This window comes from Mustela erminea, chromosome 5, assembly GCF_009829155.1.
Source record: "Mustela erminea isolate mMusErm1 chromosome 5, mMusErm1.Pri, whole genome shotgun sequence".
Lineage (NCBI taxonomy): Eukaryota > Metazoa > Chordata > Mammalia > Carnivora > Mustelidae > Mustela > Mustela erminea.
In genome coordinates this window covers 129690819-129711839 of record NC_045618.1, presented here as the reverse complement: position 1 = coordinate 129711839, position 21021 = coordinate 129690819, and the positions used below count along the sequence as shown (strand labels likewise).

The 21021-nt window shown below is 46.0% G+C and overlaps 1 protein-coding gene across 4 annotated transcripts in view; it reads left to right on the top strand.

Annotated features, from left to right (window-relative positions):
- Positions 1–7423: 7423 nt before the first annotated feature.
- ADCK1 (aarF domain containing kinase 1) overlaps positions 7424–21021 on the top strand; it is a 123133-nt gene continuing 109535 nt past the window's right edge. For 2 of the 4 annotated variants that reach the window (XM_032344803.1, XM_032344802.1), the window contains exons 1-3: positions 7428–7535; positions 16123–16268; positions 19077–19160. In XM_032344803.1, the coding sequence (XP_032200694.1) occupies positions 16134–16268; positions 19077–19160 (219 nt within the window). In that variant the 5' untranslated portion in view covers positions 7428–7535; positions 16123–16133. Of the gene's footprint in view, positions 7536–16122; positions 16269–19076; positions 19161–21021 lie in introns of all 4 variants that reach the window. The other 2 variants (XM_032344805.1, XM_032344804.1) reach the window with 2 other exon arrangements.

Here is a 21021-nt window from a genome sequence, read left to right as displayed (position 1 = left end):
CAGCTGAGTCAAGATTCAAACCCAGATCGGTCAGACTCCATGTCATCTCTCTTTCAGAGATGAAGGGGTTTTTTTTATAGATTGGCTGATAAAATACTGGTGTTGATGCTCCTAGCACTGTGGGAGAATTGGGGAATCCTGCTTCTTTACTCTGAAAGTGCCAATCTCTAGGTCCGTAGCTAGTGGTAGGGCTTGGTGGGGAAGCCTGTATGACTTTGATGGGGGGGAGATTTCTGTGTTGTGGGGTTCCTGTGTTGGAGTCTGCAACTCCTGGGACATGGAGAAATTTCTGATGTCATGGCAGCAATGACAAGGAGGAAACCACCTCCCTTCCTATGGGGGCTGCAGCGGTCAGGGTCCTATGGGGAATAGATGCATGTTCAAGGGTTGAAATGCAGTGTTGAATGAATGAACTGCTTGGAGAAGCGATAGGCAGTAGGGACCCATCAAGTGGTGGGAAAGCAGTGGGCTGCTAGCAGAACAGAAAGCCGTCACTGCTCCCAGGTTTAAGGGGGTTCAGTGTGGGTATTCCTGCAGGCCAGTGAGAGCTAGGGCTGGGCAGAAGGGCCCCGGCAGGAGCTGTGGCAGGAGAGGAACACAGCCACTGCCTGAACGCAGACCCAAAGAACAGCAGCACACACAGTAAGTGATAGTGCGTGCGTGCGTGCGTGTGTGTGTGTGTGTGTGTGTGTGTGTGACACAGAGAGAGAGAGAGAGAGGTGGGGGGGAACAGATATCTGAGCCTCTCTCTCCTTGGCCCCCCTGTCTCCTGCCGATGCTTACCAGTGGCCAAACCCAACCGTAAGACAGAGGACAATGGAGCCCCAGGGATGCAGCCGGTGCCGCCTGGGCATGGGGCAGGGCAGAGAAGGGTGGAGAGAGGGCCTCCAGCAGGGTACAGAGGGTATTCAGCCCAGGGGCTTGCTCAACTGTGCCCTCCATGTCAGTCTATGGGAGGCTGGACATTGCTTACAGACTCAAAGAATCGTGGAATGTGAATGCTGGAGGGGCCTTAAGGGTTCTGCCCCCCAAATTTGTTTACTTTACAAAAGAGGATCCTGAGTCTCAGAGAGGAAAAATGGCTGGTCCAAGGTTCGAGGTCAGCAGCCAACCAGAAGCATAGACAGGGCTAGAACCAGCTAACCAAACTCGCAGCCCATCCTGCCTCTTAACTGAGAGCTGTGGTCAATTAATGGTTGAAAATAAACCTGAGCCAGCCTATTTTCTCAGGGCCATAGTTTACTTTGGCTCCAGACATTTGTCTCAAATGATTCCCTCTTAATACACCTATGATCAGTGTGGGCTGCTCATTCCAGAGCATGGGCTCTGGAGACAGACTCATGGGACAGAATCCCAGCCATGCCCTTGCGAAGTGATCTTGGACATGCTGCCTGACTTCTGTGCCTTAGTTTGCTCAGCTATATAATGGGGATAAAAATGGTATCTATCTCATATATATGAATGTTATATGAGAAAATATACTTAAAGTACTTAGACTAGCATCTGGCAATAGTAAATATTTGATAAATGATACCATATATATGCGTATATAATATTTATTAGCATACATAAATAAATATATATATATGATATATGTGTACACACACCCCTTAACACTCACACACACAAATCTCTCCAGTATACTGATTTAGAATTCTGGTTAAGAATTCATTTGGTGGGGGGTGCCTGGGTGGCTCCGTGGGTTAAAGCCTCTGCCTTCAGCTCAGGTTATGATCCCAGGGTCCTGGGATCAAACCCCACATCGGGTTCTCTGCTCAGCACGGAGCCTGCTTCCTCCTCTCTCTCTCTGCCTGCCTCTCTGCCTACTTGTGATCTCTGTCTGTCCAATGAATAAATAAAATCTTAAAAAAAAAAAAAAGAATTCATTTGGTGGGGGGCGCCTGGGTGGTTCAGGGAGTTAAAGCCTCTGCCTTCCGCTCAGGTCACGATCCCATGGTTCTGGGATCCAGCTGCACTGGGCTCTCTGCTCAGCGGGGAGCCTGTTCCCCAGCCCCCTCCATGCCTGCCTGCTTCTCTGCCTACTTGTGATCTCTGTCTGTCAAATAAATAAATAAAATATTAAAAAAAAAATTCATTTGGTTTTTACCTGGAGATACATGAACTGTTTCTTGCGAGGAATTTCCCCTTTTCTTCATGACAGATAAGAAAACTAAAGGGTGGGACGCCTGGGTGGCTCAGTTGGTTGGACGACTGCCTTCGGCTCAGGTCATGATCCCGGAGTCCCGGGATCGAGTCCCACATCGGGCTCCCAGCTCCATGGGGAGTCTGTTTCGCTCTCTGACCTTCTCCTCACTCATGCTCTCTCTCACTGTCTCTCTCTCAAAAAAAAAAAAAAAAAAAAGATCTTAAAAAAAAAAAAGAAAACTAAGGGGTATGACAGTTATAACTCAATAAAGCTGGGAAAAAAAGAAGAAAACCGAATAATGTGCTTTTTGTGGGATCCCTCAGCTAGTCAGAAGCAGATTAAGAAATCCCTGCTTTCCATGTCACTCCAGCCCCTAGGTTGGAAATGAATTCCAAATAACTCATCTTGATTTCCTTCCTTCCAGGTGTTAAAAAAAAAAATATCTTTAGATTTCCATCAAGCCCAGGCCAGTCTGAACATCCATCCCATGGGGCAGGCCGAGCAGGCTTCCATCACATGGTCATTGATACCCAGAAGTGTTCAGAGCCAGCAGACCCTGCTCTCTCTTCAACCTTAGCCTCTGCTCTTAGACCCTCGCATACAAATGCATATGGCGTATGGATTGGTCTGGAGATCCTCTGGGCAATGCTCAGCTGCCCTCTGGGGAAGCTGGACCCTGACCTTCTCTGGTCCTGGCTGTGGGTCGACACTCTGTCCTGGGCAGGTGCTAGCTAACACAAGCTCTGGCCCTCCAGGTCATGCTTCCTTCTGTGGCTGTGACTCCAGCAGGGCATTGCTCGCCTATGGAATACTGCTGCGAACCAAATACAGCTTTCCTGCTTCCTCTACTACAGGCCTTAAGGCTCTACCCTTCCGTAAAGAACACAGTTCCCTTATTACTTCTTCTGCAGTAATCTTTTCTCATTGCCATAATCAAGAAACTTGCACGTTGGATTCTCTTGCTTTTCCTTTGGTTGGCTGCTGTCTGAGGCCTCCTCCTGGATGGTTCACTTTGGGGACAAGACACACAGCATCCTGCATGAACACCTCTCTTGGATAGTATTCTGAATAAACAGTTTACCAACTCCCAGCCCTGCTGCCTCAGAAACTCAACTGGGACTTTGGCAGGTTCTGAGATAAGTTAGCTGCTTCCCTCTGTGGTTTTGTTTGCTCAGTGCATTTTCTATTTAGCTTCTTTGGTTATATTCCATCTCAACATAACCCTTCAATGGCTTCCAAGTGCATTTGGACTAAAATCCAAACCAGTGAGTGCTTTGAGGCCCTGAGTGACCTGGCCCCTACCTTCCTCTCCTACCTCCTCCCACACCATTCTCTCTGCCTCAGTTACACTGGGCTCCTCTCTGTTCCTCAAGCATACCGGGCTCTTTCCTACCCCTGGGCCTTTGCACTTGTTGTTCCCTTTGCTTGGAATATAATTCCTCAGCTTCCCTGTGGCTGACTTGTTCATCCATCAGATTGTAGTTTCCTCAAAGACAACTTGCCTGACTTCTCTATCCAAACACTATCTTGGGCCTCTAGTTAGTCTTTTTCACACACTCCCTGCTTTTTTCCTTTATAGGGTTTATTACATTATGCAACTATCCTGTTGTTTCTTTGGTCTGTTGTCTGTCTCCCTTCGAGGCACTAAGGATCTAAATCCCTGCTTTAATGAAGCTTATAGTGGAGGAGACAGATAAAGGCCATGTAAACAAATGAATAATATAATTTCAAGTACTGATGAGTGTTATAACAATAAACCAGTGTAAGAGGATAGAGTGTGCCTCAGGGAATGTGGTGGATGGTGGTGGTTACATGAGAGTAGTCAGGGATGACCTCTCACATTGGAACAGAGAACAGATTGCTGGGATGGAGCAGACCTTTGAAATTATGGGGGAAGAGCAAGTGTAAGGGCCTCTTAGCAGCAGCCAGTTTGGCAGGTGGAGGAATAGACAGGAAGCTGGTTGAGCTGGAGTGGCATGAGCTGGGGGAGGGAAGGTGGGAAATGAGGCTAGAGACAGAGGGAGTAGGAAGAGGTCTGGAGGAGCTGCGTGAGTTGGGTAAAGAGTTTAGATTTTCTTCTAAGTGTGATGGGACATGTCTTCAGAGCTATATCCAGTTTCCAAAGAACACACCCCATCTCACCTGACCCTCACAAGAAACTCTGAGATAGGTAGGACTGATAATAGTTAATACCTTTTATCAAGAAGGAAACTACCATTTTATTATTGGTAAATCAAGAAGGAAGTTCAGGCCTTGCCAAATTAGCAAATTTGCTTTTAAAAATAAATTTTTATTAACATTTACTGCATTATTAGTTTCAGGGGTAGAATTTAGTGATTCATCCATTGCATACAACTTACTTTAAGTCACACAGTTGAAACAAGACTTTCTAACTTTAAATCAGGGGTGTCTAACCTTGCATTGACATTGAAACTCTCTGGGGAGCTCTACAAAATCATCACACCTGGTCCTGCACCCAGAAATGACTTAAAAGGGCCAGGGTGTGGCCCAGGAGGATCGTTGTTGTCAATGTTTTAAAGATTTTACTCATTTATTTGAAAGAGAGAGAGCGAGCACACATGTGTCTTTGTGTGCACACGGGGAGAGAGGCTGAGAGACAAGCAGACTTCCTCTCTGAGCCAGGAGCCCAACACAGGGCTCCATCCCAGGACCCTGAGATCAGGACCTGAGCCAAAGTCAGGTACTTAACTGACTGTGCGCCCCAGGAGGGTTGTTAAAGCTCTCAAGGTGATTCTAACCTGCCTAAGAACGACTGTTCTCAATTCACCAGATTTTCACTACATGAACTGCCTCCTTTTCCACTCTTTCACTACATGAACTGCCTCTCTGTCCAAAAGAGAGCTTTTCCACTAAGCTGCCCATTAAAATCACTGAGGGAGCTTTCTAAGTATTATGGAGGTCCAGATCCCAGACTAGACTCTAAAATAAGAACTTCTGGGGCTTTTCTGTAAGTGCCTCATTTGCCGGAGCTTTCCACATTTATTTTTTGATTTTTCCTATCTGCTATTGTTTCTTCATTTGTTCCCTTTCGGTGTTATGCTTTTTTTTTTTTTTTTTTTTAAATTCCTTTCCTGTCATTTTCATGGGATTTTAGGAAGGAGTGGACTTAAAGGAGTATACTCAGCATACCATATTGAACTCTGAGGCTTACAAATTTAAAAATTTTAAAAATGTTTAAATAATTAAATTTTAATTGTAAAAGTTATACACACATTCATTGTAAAAAAAATTCAAATATAAAAGGGCACAGGGAGTAAACTGAAAGTTCTCCAACCTCCCTCCCCCATTTCCATCCTTCAGGGTAACAGCTAGCCTGCTAGTAACATTTTCATGGTTAAACTTTGGGTGCAGTTAGAGTAACCATATTAAGTATTTAATATATTTATTCTGTCTTCTCTCTGGTTTTAAACTTCCCATTTTAACTTAAATATCCCTTATCTGTTTTACTGTATTTTACTGCATCTTTATGCTTTCTTTATATGATTTTTTTGATGCAAACAACCTTCTCCAGGGAGCCCCTATTCAACCTTTAAATCCCAGCCTCCAAGTCAGTTCTTAGTTTATGGAGCATTTCAGACTCTCCTGGGCAAAATTACTGTTCCCTTCTTTGTGTTCCTAAACCACTTTGTTCATACCTTCAGCTCACACTTCTTACACTGCTTGAAAATTATTTATGTTCCTATCGCAGCACGTATACACCACAAACTTGAGACAGCAGGGACTGTGTTAGGCAATTCTACCCTACTGCTGTCTCTGTGCATCGGTTGTCTTAGTCTGTGGTTTGTCTTTTCATGCCCTTCGATGAAGAAAAGTTATTGAATTTAATGCAGCCCAGATTTATCAAAGGTTTGTATATAGTTTGTGCTTGTGTCATTTAATAAACCCTACCCCCTGAGATCACAAGATGTTTTCCTCTACTTTCTTCTAAAATTTTTGATTTTGTTTTTCCCCTTGCAAGTCTACCTGTGGGGTGAATGAGAGATCCAACAGATAACTAGTTGTTCCAGCTTATATATTGAATGGTGTGTCTTTCCCCATTGACCTATAATCTGGCAATATAGGTCATATATCTGGGATTTGTCACATAACAAGATGCCACATATGCCTGGATCTGTTTCTGGGTTCTCTAAGCTGATTTCTTTCCCCCACTCTGGTTACCTTTATACTAATTAATACCAAATGGCCTTAATTTTTAGGTCATTATAATAAAATTGATTTACAAAAGGCCAAGTCTTTGAAACATATTACTCTCCTTCAGGAGTGGCAATGCTTTACCCTTTGTTTTTGCATAGAAATTTTAGATTAGCCTGTGATAGTCCAGAAAAAATCCTGCTGGAACTTTGACTGAAATTGTATTGCATGGATAGATGAATTCTGCCCCAACCCCGCCCCAACTCTGTCCCCCAGGAAGTAGCTCAAGACATATCTGTGAAATGAATGCACGTCTGATGGATGTCTCCAACTTACATCTTATAAACATGCAAAACAAATAAATGAATGAACGAATGGGGGCCAAAGATAACGAAGATTAACCAGCACATTCTCACTATTGAGCAACTGTCAGTTGCTTGCCTACTTGTTGTAAAACGTTATTTAAAATACACAAACCCTTGGGGCGCCTGTGTGGCTCAGTGGGTTTAGCCTCTGCTTTCAGCTCAGGTCATGATCTCAGGGTCCTTGAATCAAGCCCCGCATGGGGCTCTCTGCTTGGCGGGGAGCCTGCTTTCCCCTCTCTCCCTGCCAGCTGCTCTGCCTACTTGTGATTTCTCTCTCTCCCTGTCAAATAAATAAATAAAATTAAAAAATACATAAACCCACATCTCCATCCTTCAATGAAACACGAATCTATGCCTCCTTCGTTAAGACTGTTGAACTCAAGTTTTCAGGAAGACTATGGGTCCTCAGCTGGGTTTGAAACAAGGCCTTCTGATAGGTGAGGTATCTTTTTTTTTTTTTTTTTTTAAATATTTTATTTATTTATTTATTTGACAGAGATCACAAGTAGGCAGAGAGGCAGGCAGAGAGATTGGAGGAAGCAGGCTCCCTGCTGACCAGAGAGCCCGACGCGGGGCTTCATCCCAGCATCCTGAAATCATGACCTGAGCGGAAGGCAGAGACTTAACCCACTGAGCCACCCAGGTGCCCAGGTAAGGTGTTTTGACTCCTCCGACTCCTCCGTGGAGAAGCCAGGGAAAGTGCGGGCTCCCAGCCCGAGGTTTAGGGAACCACGAACTACAAGTCCCGGCAGGCCGCGCGGCACCACCGCTTCATTAGGCGCAATCAGAGGGTGGTGGAGAGCAAAGTCCCTGCGAACCGCGTCACCCGCGTGCGGCGTGGAACCTGGCGCCACGTCCCCGCGTCCCTGGGGGTGAGTAGGGCAGTCGCGCCGGAGCTGCACCGCGCGTGGAGCGCGGGGGAGGCGATGTAGACGCGCCCAAATCTTGCGTCTGCTCGGACCGTGGGGAGAGAATCCCCGGCCTGCGACCTTGTCACCGGGGCCCGGTGCCTGGCCACGTGACCGGCAGGGGCGGTCCTCTGCGAGGACTCTCCAGCCCCGCTCACCAGTGGGCGGAAGCGGGGACTGGCTACTTGGGTGGCACGCTCTGGCACGTAGGCAGGGCTGGGCCTGGATGAGGGGGTATCAGGTGGCTTCTCCAGGCGGCTTCTCCCTAGGCGGTCTGCGGGCTCCGAGGCGCCGGCGGCGCGGGGCTGGACTTGGTCTGGACGAGAGCTGGGGGCGCCGCCGAAACCCCTGAGCTCCGCCTGGACTCCCGGCGTGCTCCAGAGCGCTCCGGATCTTCCGCACCTTGCGGTGCCCTGCACTTCAGTTCGCCCTATAAACGTGTGATGTGTATGGAGAGCTGCCTCTGGGAGACACCTAGCGCAGCTCTGTCCCCAGGTTAAGTGGCGTTTACTTCCTACTAGGTAGGAAGTCACCCAATTCAACAAGTATTTATTGGTCCCGTCCATGATAATTGGCATTTAGTGGGTGCTCAAGAGATATTTGAGGAGTTGAAAGTGAATTTGACTTCTCTGTGCCTTCCTAAGTTTTCTTGAAGCATTTTCTTATCGCACAGGTTTTCAGACTGCATCAGAATCCCCTGGAGGGCTTGTTAAACCACACGGAATGCTGGACCCCATCCCCAAAGTTTCTGACTCACCAGCTCAGGGGTGGGGAGCAAGAATTTGCATTTCTAGCATGCTCCTAGGAGATAGAGAAGCTGCACGGGACATGCTTTTGAGTACTTCTGCTTTGTAGGAAAAAAGTCCTGTGAACTTAAGCACCAACTTTTTCTTCACATCAGGTTATGGGCCTTTGTGTCCTTGTTTGCCAGTTTAACTTTCTGTAGTTAGGGTGAACAGGTGCATATGACCGAGCACACTGTTAATTTGCCCCTACGTTATTGCATATGCAGATTTTCACGAAGTCTACGCTTGTGTCATTTTTCCTGGGTTACATCATGTTCTTTTGTGTCATTATTGGCTTGGCCCTCAGATATAAGATTTGACCTCTGCTAGGAGAGCTTGCATTTTGTTCCTTCTTGATATATACATTTTCTTGTCAGAAAGGGGACCTAAAGATAAGACTAGTGCTTGCTTCTGGCATCCATCCCCCGACTCCCTGCTCAGCCCTCTTGCCCCCAACTCACTCACCCAATCTCCTGGGTTTGGATTCTTGTGTCAGAGGCATTCCAGTGACCCATCTCTTACCTGCCACGGGCTCTCTGTGGTTGGTTTTCCACTGTTCTCCCTGATTCCCCACTTTCCCAGGATGAACCGAATGGAGAATTTCTATTCCTTGCCTGGGTGAGATTTATTTTCCCCGTCTGCTCTGGGACCTTGGTCTCAGCCAGGGATTCCTTTATTTTATTTATTTGTTTTTAAAAGATTTTATTTATTTATTTGACAGACAGACATGACAAGTAGGCAGAGAGGCAGGCAGGGGTGGGGCAGGGGAAGTAGGTGCTCCACTGAGCAGAGAGCCTGATGTGGGGCTCGATCTCAGGACCCTGAGATCATGACCTGAGCCGAAGGCAGAGGTTAAGAGGCTTAACCCACGGAGCCACCCAGGTGCCTAGAGATTCCTTTAATCAATATTGATTCAATCACCTTCTGGACGTCAAACCCTAGGGAAGGGAGTATCATTACATTTGGACCTCATCATTGGTGGTAGGGCAGGTTAGAAACCTGAATCAGGCCAACGCTGTGGTCCCTGGGCTTTGACTCTCCCTCTTTCCAGACTTGAGACATGATGGTATCCTCTACCTTGTTTGCTGTTTAGCCACGTCATGAAACATTTTCAGGTCTCCCTGAAAACCTGATCCTCTCATTGGGTCTTTTCCAGTCTTGGGAGCAGACAGAAGAAACGATGCTTAATTCCTCTAATAGCCTCTTTAGGAGGTGGGGGGAGGCTGTGGTCACTTATGGGATTGATGCAGTTAGAGCCAAAGTGCTTTTTTCCTGGTCATTCTCACTTGTGCACCAAGCAGGGAAGGGTGATTCCCTGCTTCTTGTCCTGGGATGTGGCATGGGGAGAGGGCTGCGGGTGGGTGGTAACTGATAGGCCTAGCCACTCTTGACCCACCACAAACCAGTGAGTGCTTGGTTCCCCATTTAGTTGTGTCCAGGGGTTGGACATTTCATTTGACCATCAGCTTCCCGTGTGTAGGTCTTTCCGCACTTCCCTTTTGCCTTGGTTTATCACCTGCTGGGGTATTCCCTTATGGCCCAGCAAGATGGATCCCATTCTTCTCATAGAGTTAACGATAACTCAGCTCTTCTAAGGTTTCTGGACTGGAATGGGTCGTTTCTGGTGCGGTGCTTTGGTGGACAGTCTGCTGTGTTGATTTACATGTCTTCTATATGCTGCCATTGTTTGGGCCTGGTAGAGGGTCAGAAATCGAAGTTGCTGCCCACAGTGACTGACTCGGTTACCTGTGAACCGTGGTAAGAACACTGGTGAACGGAGCATTGCAAGTCCATGAAGGAGGTCATGTGCCATAGACAGGCTCAAGCTTTAATGCTGCTGTTTACTATTGAGTCACCTGGGAAAAATCTCACCCCTGTGCTCCTTCCTTTCCTTATTTATGCCTGTGGGTGATAATAATATTTGTTTCATCTTCCTGGGTCGTGTTCAGTATCTAAGGAGATAAATGAGAGCAAAGGGCTTTGTAAAGGTTGGTTGTTGCTAATAATGTTATCCGATGTGGAGGTGTTAGGGTCCCCGTGTCCTCAAGCTCCCTTCCCCTCCCCCAAAGTGTGTGCTCCTGGGAGAGACAACTCAGGTGAAAGTCAGACAAGTAAACAGAACAGGGGAGGCGATTCATTAGCAAAGGGTTTAATAATGAAAGGTGTTTTTCACCGACAGACATATTTCACGGCTGACAGGGTCTTTTAAAATACCCGGAGGGAAGCGACTCATTTGCATGTTAAAGACTCACTGACACCTTATGGAAAACTCCAGCTCCAATCTATTTAGACTTACTTTGGCTCCTATATCATCTATTTTATGTTTTTCAATTTGCACCTCTTTTATTACTGAGGACATTTGCATGAAAACCGGTCTTGGGAATCATGTCTGTTTGGCTGAGGCTTTCCCTCCCAGGGTGGGTGATCTCAAGGCTAGGGGTGGCCTCATTGCCCACAGGGACTGGCCTGGAGGATGGAGCATGAGGCAGATGGGGTTTAAAAGAGGCAAGAGCTGGGAGGTGGTGCTGGGGGTAGCTGGGGGAGGATGGCATCCAACTGACAGCCCTGGGGTGGTTCTCACCTGGGGACCTGTGTTGGTACTGGCTCAGCACAGCCTCATGGGGTACCATTTCTCCCTTGATTCATTCAGCAAATACTTTTGGGGCACCTACTGTGCTAAGGCAGGTTTGGCAGACTCTAGCCACTGGGCCACTTCTGGCCATACCCATCACTTTATATAATGTCTGGGGCTGCCCTTTGTAGGCCAATGCTTACAATTGCCTGAGTTCTTCATCTGAGTGAGATGGGAGGTATTAGAGAGTTGGAGCAGGGGAATACATAATTGGGCTGAAGTTTCCATGTTGAGAATAGAGGGGGGGTAAGTGTACTCTTTTACTCATTCAATCATGTATTTGTTAGCAGACTTATTAATTAATTATATGATATGTTAACAGATTCTGCCCTTTGCATGTAATAGAACAGGCAGATACAGGACCAGATCCTTAGAGAAAAAAGCAGCGCATAATAAGACCAGATAGGAACCAACAACTCATTCTAAGTGGTTGGCTCACAGAAGGCTTCAGAGAGGGCTTGGGTGGGGGTGGGGGGTGGTTGAGAGTGGAGAGGTATTTGGGAGATGAAGCTAGCAAGTTTGGGCGAGTCTTGAATGCCTTGCTAGAGAATCTGGACGTTTTCACTGGTGGAGGGGACGTGGGGTAATGTGCGTGCACAGGAAGGTTGGGGTAATGATGACCTGGGTGGAGAGTGAAAGTCAGGGGATGTAGGGAAATGCTTTTGGAGTGGGGAATGGTTGGGCTGTTCAGGCAAGATAGGGTGGCCTTCCGCCCTCAGTTTATTAACTGTACGAGGTTGTGCCAAATCCTGGTCTCCCAGGTGCTAAGAGTTCTCCATCAGCTGTTTCTTCATCAGTGCTTCTGGCAAGAAGAAAACGAAGTTTAAAATAACAGTAAGGAAAAGAAGTCTTATTTGCAGAATATGTTTGGCATTATTGTAAAGCAGCATCTCATTGAATGCTCACAGTAACCCTAGGATGGAAGTACTATCAGGGACTTCCTTTTGTAGATAATTACGTGGGAGGCCCCAAGAGGCTGTGACTTGCTCAAGGTCACACAGCTGGTGAGCGGTAGAGCAGGATTCTTCCTGACTCCAGAGGCTGAGTTCCTGGCCACAAGTGGTTCCCTGTGACCTTTGTAATGTGGGCATCTCTGAAGGCCCCACGGGGATGGTCCCTGGATCAGCTCTCATGGACCTTCTTGCACTGATAATCTCGAAGAAAGAAGGTGTATACGGAGCTGAGGGCACGCAGCCCAGTGTAAGGCCTGTTTCCAGGTCCAGTTGGGAAGCCGTGTCTTGGAGGGACAAGGTAGAGGGTGAACTCAGCATGCTGCCTTTTTGATAGAAAACACTAGAGAACAAGGTGAGAAGGTAAGGTTAGGTGGGGGCCTGCCAGGATGTAAGAAGGGAGGCCTGCAGGAATCCTCCAGAAGCCGACAGGCAGGGGAGTAAATAAGGTCCTTTACCAAAGCATGGCATTGGGAGAGAAAATAATTAATAACAGTCATAATAATAATAATAATTATAATAATAAGAGATGAGTGGTGGTAGGAGTCGCAGTTGGTACTGTGTTTGTACTGTGTAGGTGGTACCTGCCTATACATTTTGCATGATTTCCTCGTCCCTCACCACCACCTCTAGGAGACACTGCTGTCATCATCCTCATTTTATAGACAGGGTCACAAGAGTCAGAGGGAGTTAGCAATTTGCCTGCTTACCCAGTTGGGAAGGAAGTGTAGGGACCCAAACCCAGGCTTGCTGGAGTGCCTGTTCTTGTTTGGAAGGAACTCTTGGCTTATTAAAATGTCAGCAGGAAAAAAAAAAAAAGCTGGCAGAATAATGCAGGGATAGGGAAGTTTTCATAAATAAAGAGAATATTAAAAAAAAAAAGATTGTAAAGAAAATAAAGCCTTTTCTACAAAGCAAGGTTTTAATTTCTTTTTATTTACAAACCCCTTTCTTGCAGAGTTAGGAACCGAACCCAGGAGCTGGGCTAGAGGATTTGTGTTTAGGGCAACAAATGAGTTTCTTACATGATTTCTTTAAAAATAATTGTTTGGAGTCACACTTGTAGGGTGATTGCAGACCCCTGGGGTTGGGAGTAGGTATGATCAAGTTGGAAGGCTTGTTTTTTGGGCATGGTTTCACTGATGGATTCGAACACATGCAGACTCTTTATTGAAAAGAAAATATTTAGAAGAATGGTTCTCAAATTTTAGCTTGCGTAAAAATCACCCATTATGGGGTGCCTGGGTGGCTCAGTTGTTAAACATCTGTCTTCAGCTCAGGTCATGATCCCAGAGTCCTGGGATCGAGCTTTGCATTGGATTCCCTGCTCAGTGGGAAGCCTACTTCTCCCTCTGCCACTCTCCCTGCTTGTGTTCCCTCTCTCTCTCTCTGTCAAATAAATAAATAATTAAAAAAAAAGTCCTTTCCCCTGTGTATGTTCTTGGCTCTTTTGTCGTAAATTAATTGCCCATGTGTGTATGGGTTTATTTCTGGACCCTCTGTTGGAATTAATTGATCTATGTGTCTATTTTTATACCACTGTCATACAGTTTTATTACTACAGTTTTGTAATGTAGTATAAGAGACCATGATACTTGCAGCTTTGTTCTTTCTCAAGATTTCTTTGACTATTCTGTGTCTTTTGTGGTTCCCTACAAATTTTGGGATAGTTTGTTCTATTTCTGTGAAAAAATGCCATTGGGATTTTGATAGGGATTTCATTGAATTTGTAGACTGCTTTGGGTAATTTGGAAATTTTACAATATTCTTCCAATCCATGAACACAGAATATCTTTCCATTTATTCGTGTCTTTAATTTCTTTATTAATGTCTCATAATTTTCAGTGTACAGGTCTTTCACCTCCTTGGTTAAATGTATTCTTAGCTTTTTATTTTCAATGCAATTATAAATGGGATTGTTTTCTTAATTTCTCTTTCTGCTTATTCACTATTAGTGTACAGAAACAGAACAGGTTTTTGCATGCTGATTTTGTATCCTACAGCTTTATTGAATTGGTTTATTCTAACAGTTTTTTGGTGGATTGTTCAGGGTTTTCTGTATATAATATCCACTGCAAATAGTGATAGTTTTACTTCTTCCTTCCCAATTTGATTGGCTTTTACCTCTTTTTCTTGTCTATTGTTCTGGCTAGGGCTTCCAGTACTATGCTGAATAATACTTGTCCTGTTCCTAATGTTAGAAAAGCTCCCTGCCTTTCACCAATGAGTATGGTGTTAGCTGTGGGCTTGTCACATATGATCTTTATTATGTTGAAGTATATTCCCCTGTCCCTATTTTGTTGAGAGTTTTTAATCGGAAATGGGTGTGGAATTTTGTTAAATGCTTTTTATACATCTGTTGAGATGATTATGTGACTTTTTAAAAAAGACTTTATTTATTTGGCAGACCAAGATCACAAGTAGGCGGAGAGGCAGGCAGAGAGAGGGGGAAGCAGGCTCCCTGCTCAGCAGAGAGCCAGATGTGAGGCTTGATCCCAGGACCCTGAGATCATGGCCTTAGCTGAAGGCAGGGGCTTAACCCACTAAGCCACCCAGGCGTCCCTGATTATGTGATTTTTATCCTTCATTTTGTTAATGTGGTGTAAGAGATCTGCATTTTTGAGATGGAAGAAGATAGTAAAATTAAATCTACATTCACAAGTTATATTAAATGCAAGCAAAAGAAAATGAACTATATGTTGTTTAGAGAAGTAGTATAAAATGTAAGTTGAAAGTAGAAGAATGGAAAAAAGATGTACCTGTGAATACGTAAGAAAAATCTGTGGCTATAGTGTGAGCATGAGTTCAAACAGATTTTGAAGAAAATGAAGACAAGGCTGTGTGTAGCATTAGTTTCCCATGTGGGGGGGGGGGCAGGCACAGAGCAGGGAGGGGATGGTCACAGGCTGCGTCCAGAGCAGAAGCAAGCAGGGGCGACCTGAATCTTCCTTCTGCCTCTGTACAGGGTTTGCACGTGTGGTTAGTTTGGTGGCTCACTTCTGGATGGGACTTCTTCCCTGCTGCCTGCAGCTGTGGTCTGGGAGTTTAGTCTGATACAGAGTTCCCAGAAACTGAAGGGGAAACAGCTTATTGGGTACAGTGGCCCCCAGAAGCTCCAACGGTCCACCTGGTGGACTGAGCTAGTACAAGTAGGGTGAGGAAGGCCATTAGAGAGCCCTGAGCCCGCTTGATCCCACTGACTGGGAGTACTTCCGGTTCAACAGACCAAATCAGCAGGTGGACATTGAATCCCTACTCTCGGAGTGCCCTGCAGGACTGTGAGTCGGCGGAATAAGTCATGGCTTGTGCCTTCAAGGAGCTCACGGTCTAGACAAGGGGCAGTTTACTCTAACTGAAATAAATATTTTGGAAATCAGCCAGACGTGGAGAGCTTATCTGTCTGATTCTGACCAGCTGCTGTTTTGGCCTTGGCTTGAGCACTTCTGACCCGGACACAGAAGGCAAATGATACCTGTGTGTGCACGGTGGTAAAGTAGTAGTTACAAGTAACGAGGGTTAGCGTGCTCTGCCACATTGCCTATCTAAAACAGCATCTTCGTCTCATACGTGTCATCTCTCCTCTTACCCCCTTTCATTTTCTTCTCCGCACTTCATACCTGCTGCTGTTCTAATATGTCTGTGTGCTGCGGACCTGTCGTCCCATCTAGAGCAGAAGCACCACGGGGGAAAGAACTCTGTTTTGTTCCCTCTCCCCCTGTGCCTCGAATGGTATCTGGCACTGTGCAAGGAGTAATAACTTGGAGAGTTGACTTGTGCCCGATACTCTGCTAAGTGTTTTATATACACAATTTCATTTTATCCCAGTAACTTTTTTTAAAAAAAGATTTTATTTGTTTATTTGACAGGCAGAGAGGCAGGCAGAGAGAGAGAGAGGAGGGGAAGCAGGCTCCCCTGCTGAACAGAGAGCCAGATGTGGGGCTCGATCCCAGGGCGCTGGGCTCATGACCCGAGCCAAAGGCAGAGGCTTCCGAGCCACCCAGGTGCCCCTCCCAATAACTTTTGACGTAGGTATCATCCTGTGTTACAAGTGAGGAAACAGAGATCAGCAAGATTAAGAAAATGACCCAAGATCATATAATCTTTTAAGCAGCAGAGCCTGAATTTGAACCCTGGTCTGACTAACTGTGGGATTCGGCTGTCCCTTGTTTCCTTTCCTTCTGCAGGGTCTGGGAACATGGCCAGAAAGGCGCTCAAGCTTGCTTCATGGACTGGCGCGGCCCTGGCTGCCTCGGGCTTCTACCTTTACAGTAACAAGTACTTGGATCCTAATGACTTCGGTGCTGTCAGGGTGGGCCGAGCAGTTGCCACGGTAGGTTTCTCTCATTGTCAGGTGGCCGAGGGACTGCACTGTTACCCGCAGGTGTTCATAAAGACAGCAGATGCGGAGGTACACGTGTAACACTCTTATGTGTGCCAAGCTTTGAGCAGGCATGGCCGTGTGCCCTTCTGTATCTCTATTCTTGTAGCCACCCCCCCACGGGGTCCTACCAAATCCTGGTAGATTGGAATTGCACACAGTCTCTGTTGTAAAGCCTTTACATTTTATTTATTTATTCATTTATTTATTTTTAAAAAGATTTTATTTATTTTTTAAGAAATTTTTTTTTTTTTTGCCAAACTTTTTTTTTTTTTAAAAGATTTTATTTATTTATTTGAGAGAGAGAGAGTGAGAGAGAGCATGAGAGGGGAGAAGGTCAGAGGGAGAAGCAGACTCCCCACAGAGCTGGGAGCCCCAGGACTCGATTCTAGAACTCTAGGATCATGACCTGAGCCTAAGGTAGTTGCTGAACCAACTGAGTCACCCAGGTACCCTTATTTATTTATTTGACAGGGAGAGAGAGAGCTCACAAGTAGGCAGAGAGGCAGCCAGAGAGGGGGGGAATAGGGTCCCTACTGAGCAGAGAGCCCACTACGGGGCTTAATTCCAGGGCCCTGAGATCATGACCTGAGCCGAAGGCAGAGGCTTAACCCCCAGAGCCACCCAACCGCCCAAGCCTTTACATTTTAGATTCTGTATCATATTTTAGCAACAGACCCTGGCCGGTACTCCTCGGCCAATGCATATGGAAAGGCTTGGCAGCTTTGATGAAATTCTATCAGGAAACCTATCAGGAACCCTGGTTTCTCTCCCGTGAGCTAGTGTGCATGGTTCCTGAGGCAGGGCTTGGACTCAGAGCATCTGGGCCTTGGAAGATTTTTGAGGATCCCCTCCAGCCCCCGAACTAACAGAGAATCTGAGTTGAATATTTTGCCATTAGAGGTTTTCTCTGTGGCCCAGGAGCATCCTTCTGCTGCGATCGTGGCCTCTTGATGCTGCTGAGAGCCACTCTCCCGGACATGCACGTGTAACTGCCTCACTGGTGGGTAGAGGGCCACAGGCCTCTGTGCTCTCTCTCTGCCTTTTGTCTGCTGCAGGATGAGCTCGTCCTTGCTTCCCCTTGGTGTGGATAGACTCTGAGGCACGCTCTGTTTGAGTTGTTGTCTGATTGTTTCCTTAATACCCAGTGTTGTGAAGTCTTCTCCTGAGCTAGTTATAGAACCCAGACGGACAAATAGATAAACAGGCCCCGGGATAGAAAATGATTCCCGAGTATTTACTGAGGGCCTTTTGGCGGCCCAGCATTGTCTTACGTGCTTTGAGAGGTAGAATGAACTGTCCCTCCTCGACCCAGCTTTGAAGGATCTTATGACTGAGGAGTGCTCACAGGAGTGGGTCAAAAAACAATCACTCTAAAACCATGGATCGGGTCAAGATGTGTGACTCAGGGGATCACTGCTAGGGGACTTCAGACACAGGAGTGAGACCTGTAGGCTGCGAGTCAGGATGAGTGCCCTAAGGGAAGCAGGCTTTAATGGAGCCTTAGGGATTTGAATACAGTTAACCCTTGAACTACGTGGGGGTTAGGGTGTCAGTTCCCATGCAGTCAACTTTGGACTCCCCAGAACATTCAGGACTGATAGCCTGCTGTTGACCAGAAGCCTTTCAGATACCATGAAGAGTTCGTTAACACATTGTTTGCATGTCGTATGTATCATATATATTCTTACAATAAAGTAAGCCAGAGAAAAGGGAAGGTTATTAAGAAAGTCATCAGGAAGAGAAAATACATTTACAGTACTGTACTTCAGTTTACCAGAAAAACCCCAAAGCCATGTGTAAGTGGACCCGTACAGTTCCAACCCATGTTCAAGGGCCAGCTGTAGCTGGGAATGAGGGAGGAAGGTATTTGCCAGTGCCTTACACACCAGTCACTAGGATGTGCCTTCTTTAAAGGCCAGGGCTCTGGTCTTGATTGGCCTTGTGCCTTGTTCAGTGACCAGCGCTTGTGGTCGGTGTTTAACATGTTTATGTTGAGTGGAGTAAAGCTTTGGGGGTGTAAACAAGGGGATAGACTTTTCTTGGTCGCTTCTAGGGACCTCAGTTGCTCAGTTCTAGAAGGGAAGGTTTGGCCTGGGTAGTCCTCCAGCTTCCTCCATGTCTGTGATATCTGGAAACCTGTGATTCTCTGATTCAGGACATGGGATATGGATATGGGAATGTGGATATGCGGACTTCTTCAGGGCTTTTGGCCAAGGGTCCCAGAATCAAAACTCAGGCTGTCAGTGCAACATAAATATAAAGCGATGTTTATTTACGATGCTAAGTTTATCCAACAGCATTCCTTCAGCTCGTCTCTACTGAGCATTTACCTTTGTGTCTGGCACAGTGAGATGGTGCTGGGGATACAGTGATGAACGGGAAGGACAAGGGTCCATGTTTGTAGAGCTGAAATTCTAGCAGAGAGCATAGTCCATATACAAAGAAACAAACGAGCAAGGTAATTTTGGGTATGATAATGTCATTATGATAAGTAATTGAGAGTTGCTGGCAGGTGGGGCAACCTTAGACTGGGTTCTCTGCAGAGGGGACATATGTGCAGAGCCCTGATTGTCAGGAAGAAGGCAGCCAGGCTAAGATCTGGGGGGCGGAGCATCTTAGGGGAGGGGTTGTCTACTTCTCTAGACATACTGCCTGTGTCAGGAGCCCCGTGCAGCTGCAGGATATCGGAGGGGTGGGGTGGTGAGGAGCGATATTTGATGCCCCAGGTGTTAAGCCTTTCTTTTCCTTGGTTCACAGACAGCTGTCATCAGTTACGACTATCTCACCTCCCTGAGGAGTGTCCCCTATGGTTCTGAGGAATACTTGCAGCTTCGGTCCAAGGTAAGGAGCCCCGGGGACCCATGTGAGCCAGACCAGGACCGGGTAAGTCCTAAAGTAGCTGCAGAGCTAGCAAGCGTCTTGTGTGCACCTGGGGGCCGGCAGGGGGCTGTGAGGGGATTGGCGCTGGGGGCTTGGGAGTAAGGAGGGGAGGACCGTCTCCTCATTGGAGTTGTTTTTGTGCTGACAGGCTAGGCTGCCCAGCTGCCATCAAGCTGGATCCCATGGTACTGAGGTCATTAATTGACAAGGCACTGTTGGGAAGGCTGGTGTGTGTTTCTGGGGAGCACAAGGTGTCTGGGATGACTCAGGAGGGATGAAGGCTCTGTTCCTGAGATAACTCAGTTGGCTTCCGAAGTGCTTTGTCAGGCAAAATCCAATTGAAAGAGGTTAATTGCTTTCCTGTCCTCTCAGGGCTACACTGGGGCTCCTTGCTAGTCCTCTGAGGGGAGCCGTCCACCCCGCACCCTCTTTCCTCGCTTGGAATAGGTCGGTTGATTTTGATGCTACAGCTAGATGAGTTGGAGCATCAAGCAAGAAGGTGTCTTTTTTTGGATATAAGTTGAATTTGGGGTCAAGTGTAGATACTTTTGTTTCCTCCAAGGAGAGGTTTGGGATAGATCTGTGTATCTTTGCTCAGCCTGGAATGCCCTTGGCCCCTTAGAAAATTTCTAGTCATCCTTTTGGCTTCAGCTCAAATACCTCTCCTCTGTCATGTTTTCCTTCTCAATCATTCTTGGTGGATGGGATAATTAATTTTAAAATTTTTATTTAAACTTTTCATTATAGAAATTTCAACCATTAACAAGAGTAGAGAGAAAAGTATAATGAACCCTTATGGAATTGTCATCTGGCTTCAGACATGATCAACATTTCGTCAGTCTTGTATTATCCATTTGCCCCTTTATTCATTTATGCATTTTTAATTCATTTATTTATTTTTGCTCAAATATTTAAAAGCAAACTTCAGGCATCATATTTTATCTGTAAATGCTTCAGTCTGTATCTCTAATAAAGAAGTACCTCAAAAAAACTTCCAAGGGTGCCTGGTGGCTCAGTTGTTAAGTGTCTGCCTTCAGCTCAGGTCATGATCGGGATCCTGGGTTGAGCCCCGCAGCAGGGTCCCTTCCTGGCGGGAAGCCTGCTTCTCCCTCTCCCACTCTCGTGTTCCCTCTCTTGTCTCTCTTTGTCAAATAAATAAATATAATCTAAAAACAAAACCCCAAAAAACAAAAAAAATTTCTATACCATCATCATAACTAACAAAATTAATAATATTTCCTTAATAACTTCTAATAGCTAGTTTATACTCAAATATCCCTAATCCCAAAAATGTCTTTTTAAAGTTGGTGCATTACGTTCTGGACCCAAACGAGGACCATGCATTGCATTAGGAAACATCAACCAAAATCTTCTCAAATCTATAGTATTTCCCTTCCCTCCTATTTTTTGAGCTATTTTCTTGTTGAAGAAAGCTGATCATTTACCCTGTAGAATGAGGCCAGTCTCATCCTCAAAGCATCATTTAATGGGAAGTAGATTCACATGGCACACAATTCGAAGTATGTCACATTTGGACATGCAGAATGATCCTCCTGTCCTTGTGCCTCAGGCACCCATTGTTCCAGCCTGGAAGTGATCAGCGTGTCCTATATGTCCTTCCGGAGATGTCTTCCCACTGGAATGTAGTCAGACTTCTTTATTCCTACCACAGATGATAACTGCGTCCATGTCTTCCTTTCACTTTACACTATAGATTCTTTTAGGTCAGGGATGGGGGTCATCTTTTTTGTAGGCAGAAAACTGCCTCTAGTGATGATGCCTAGGACTGAGTTGATTTCATGTCTGTTTCAGGCTGCACCCA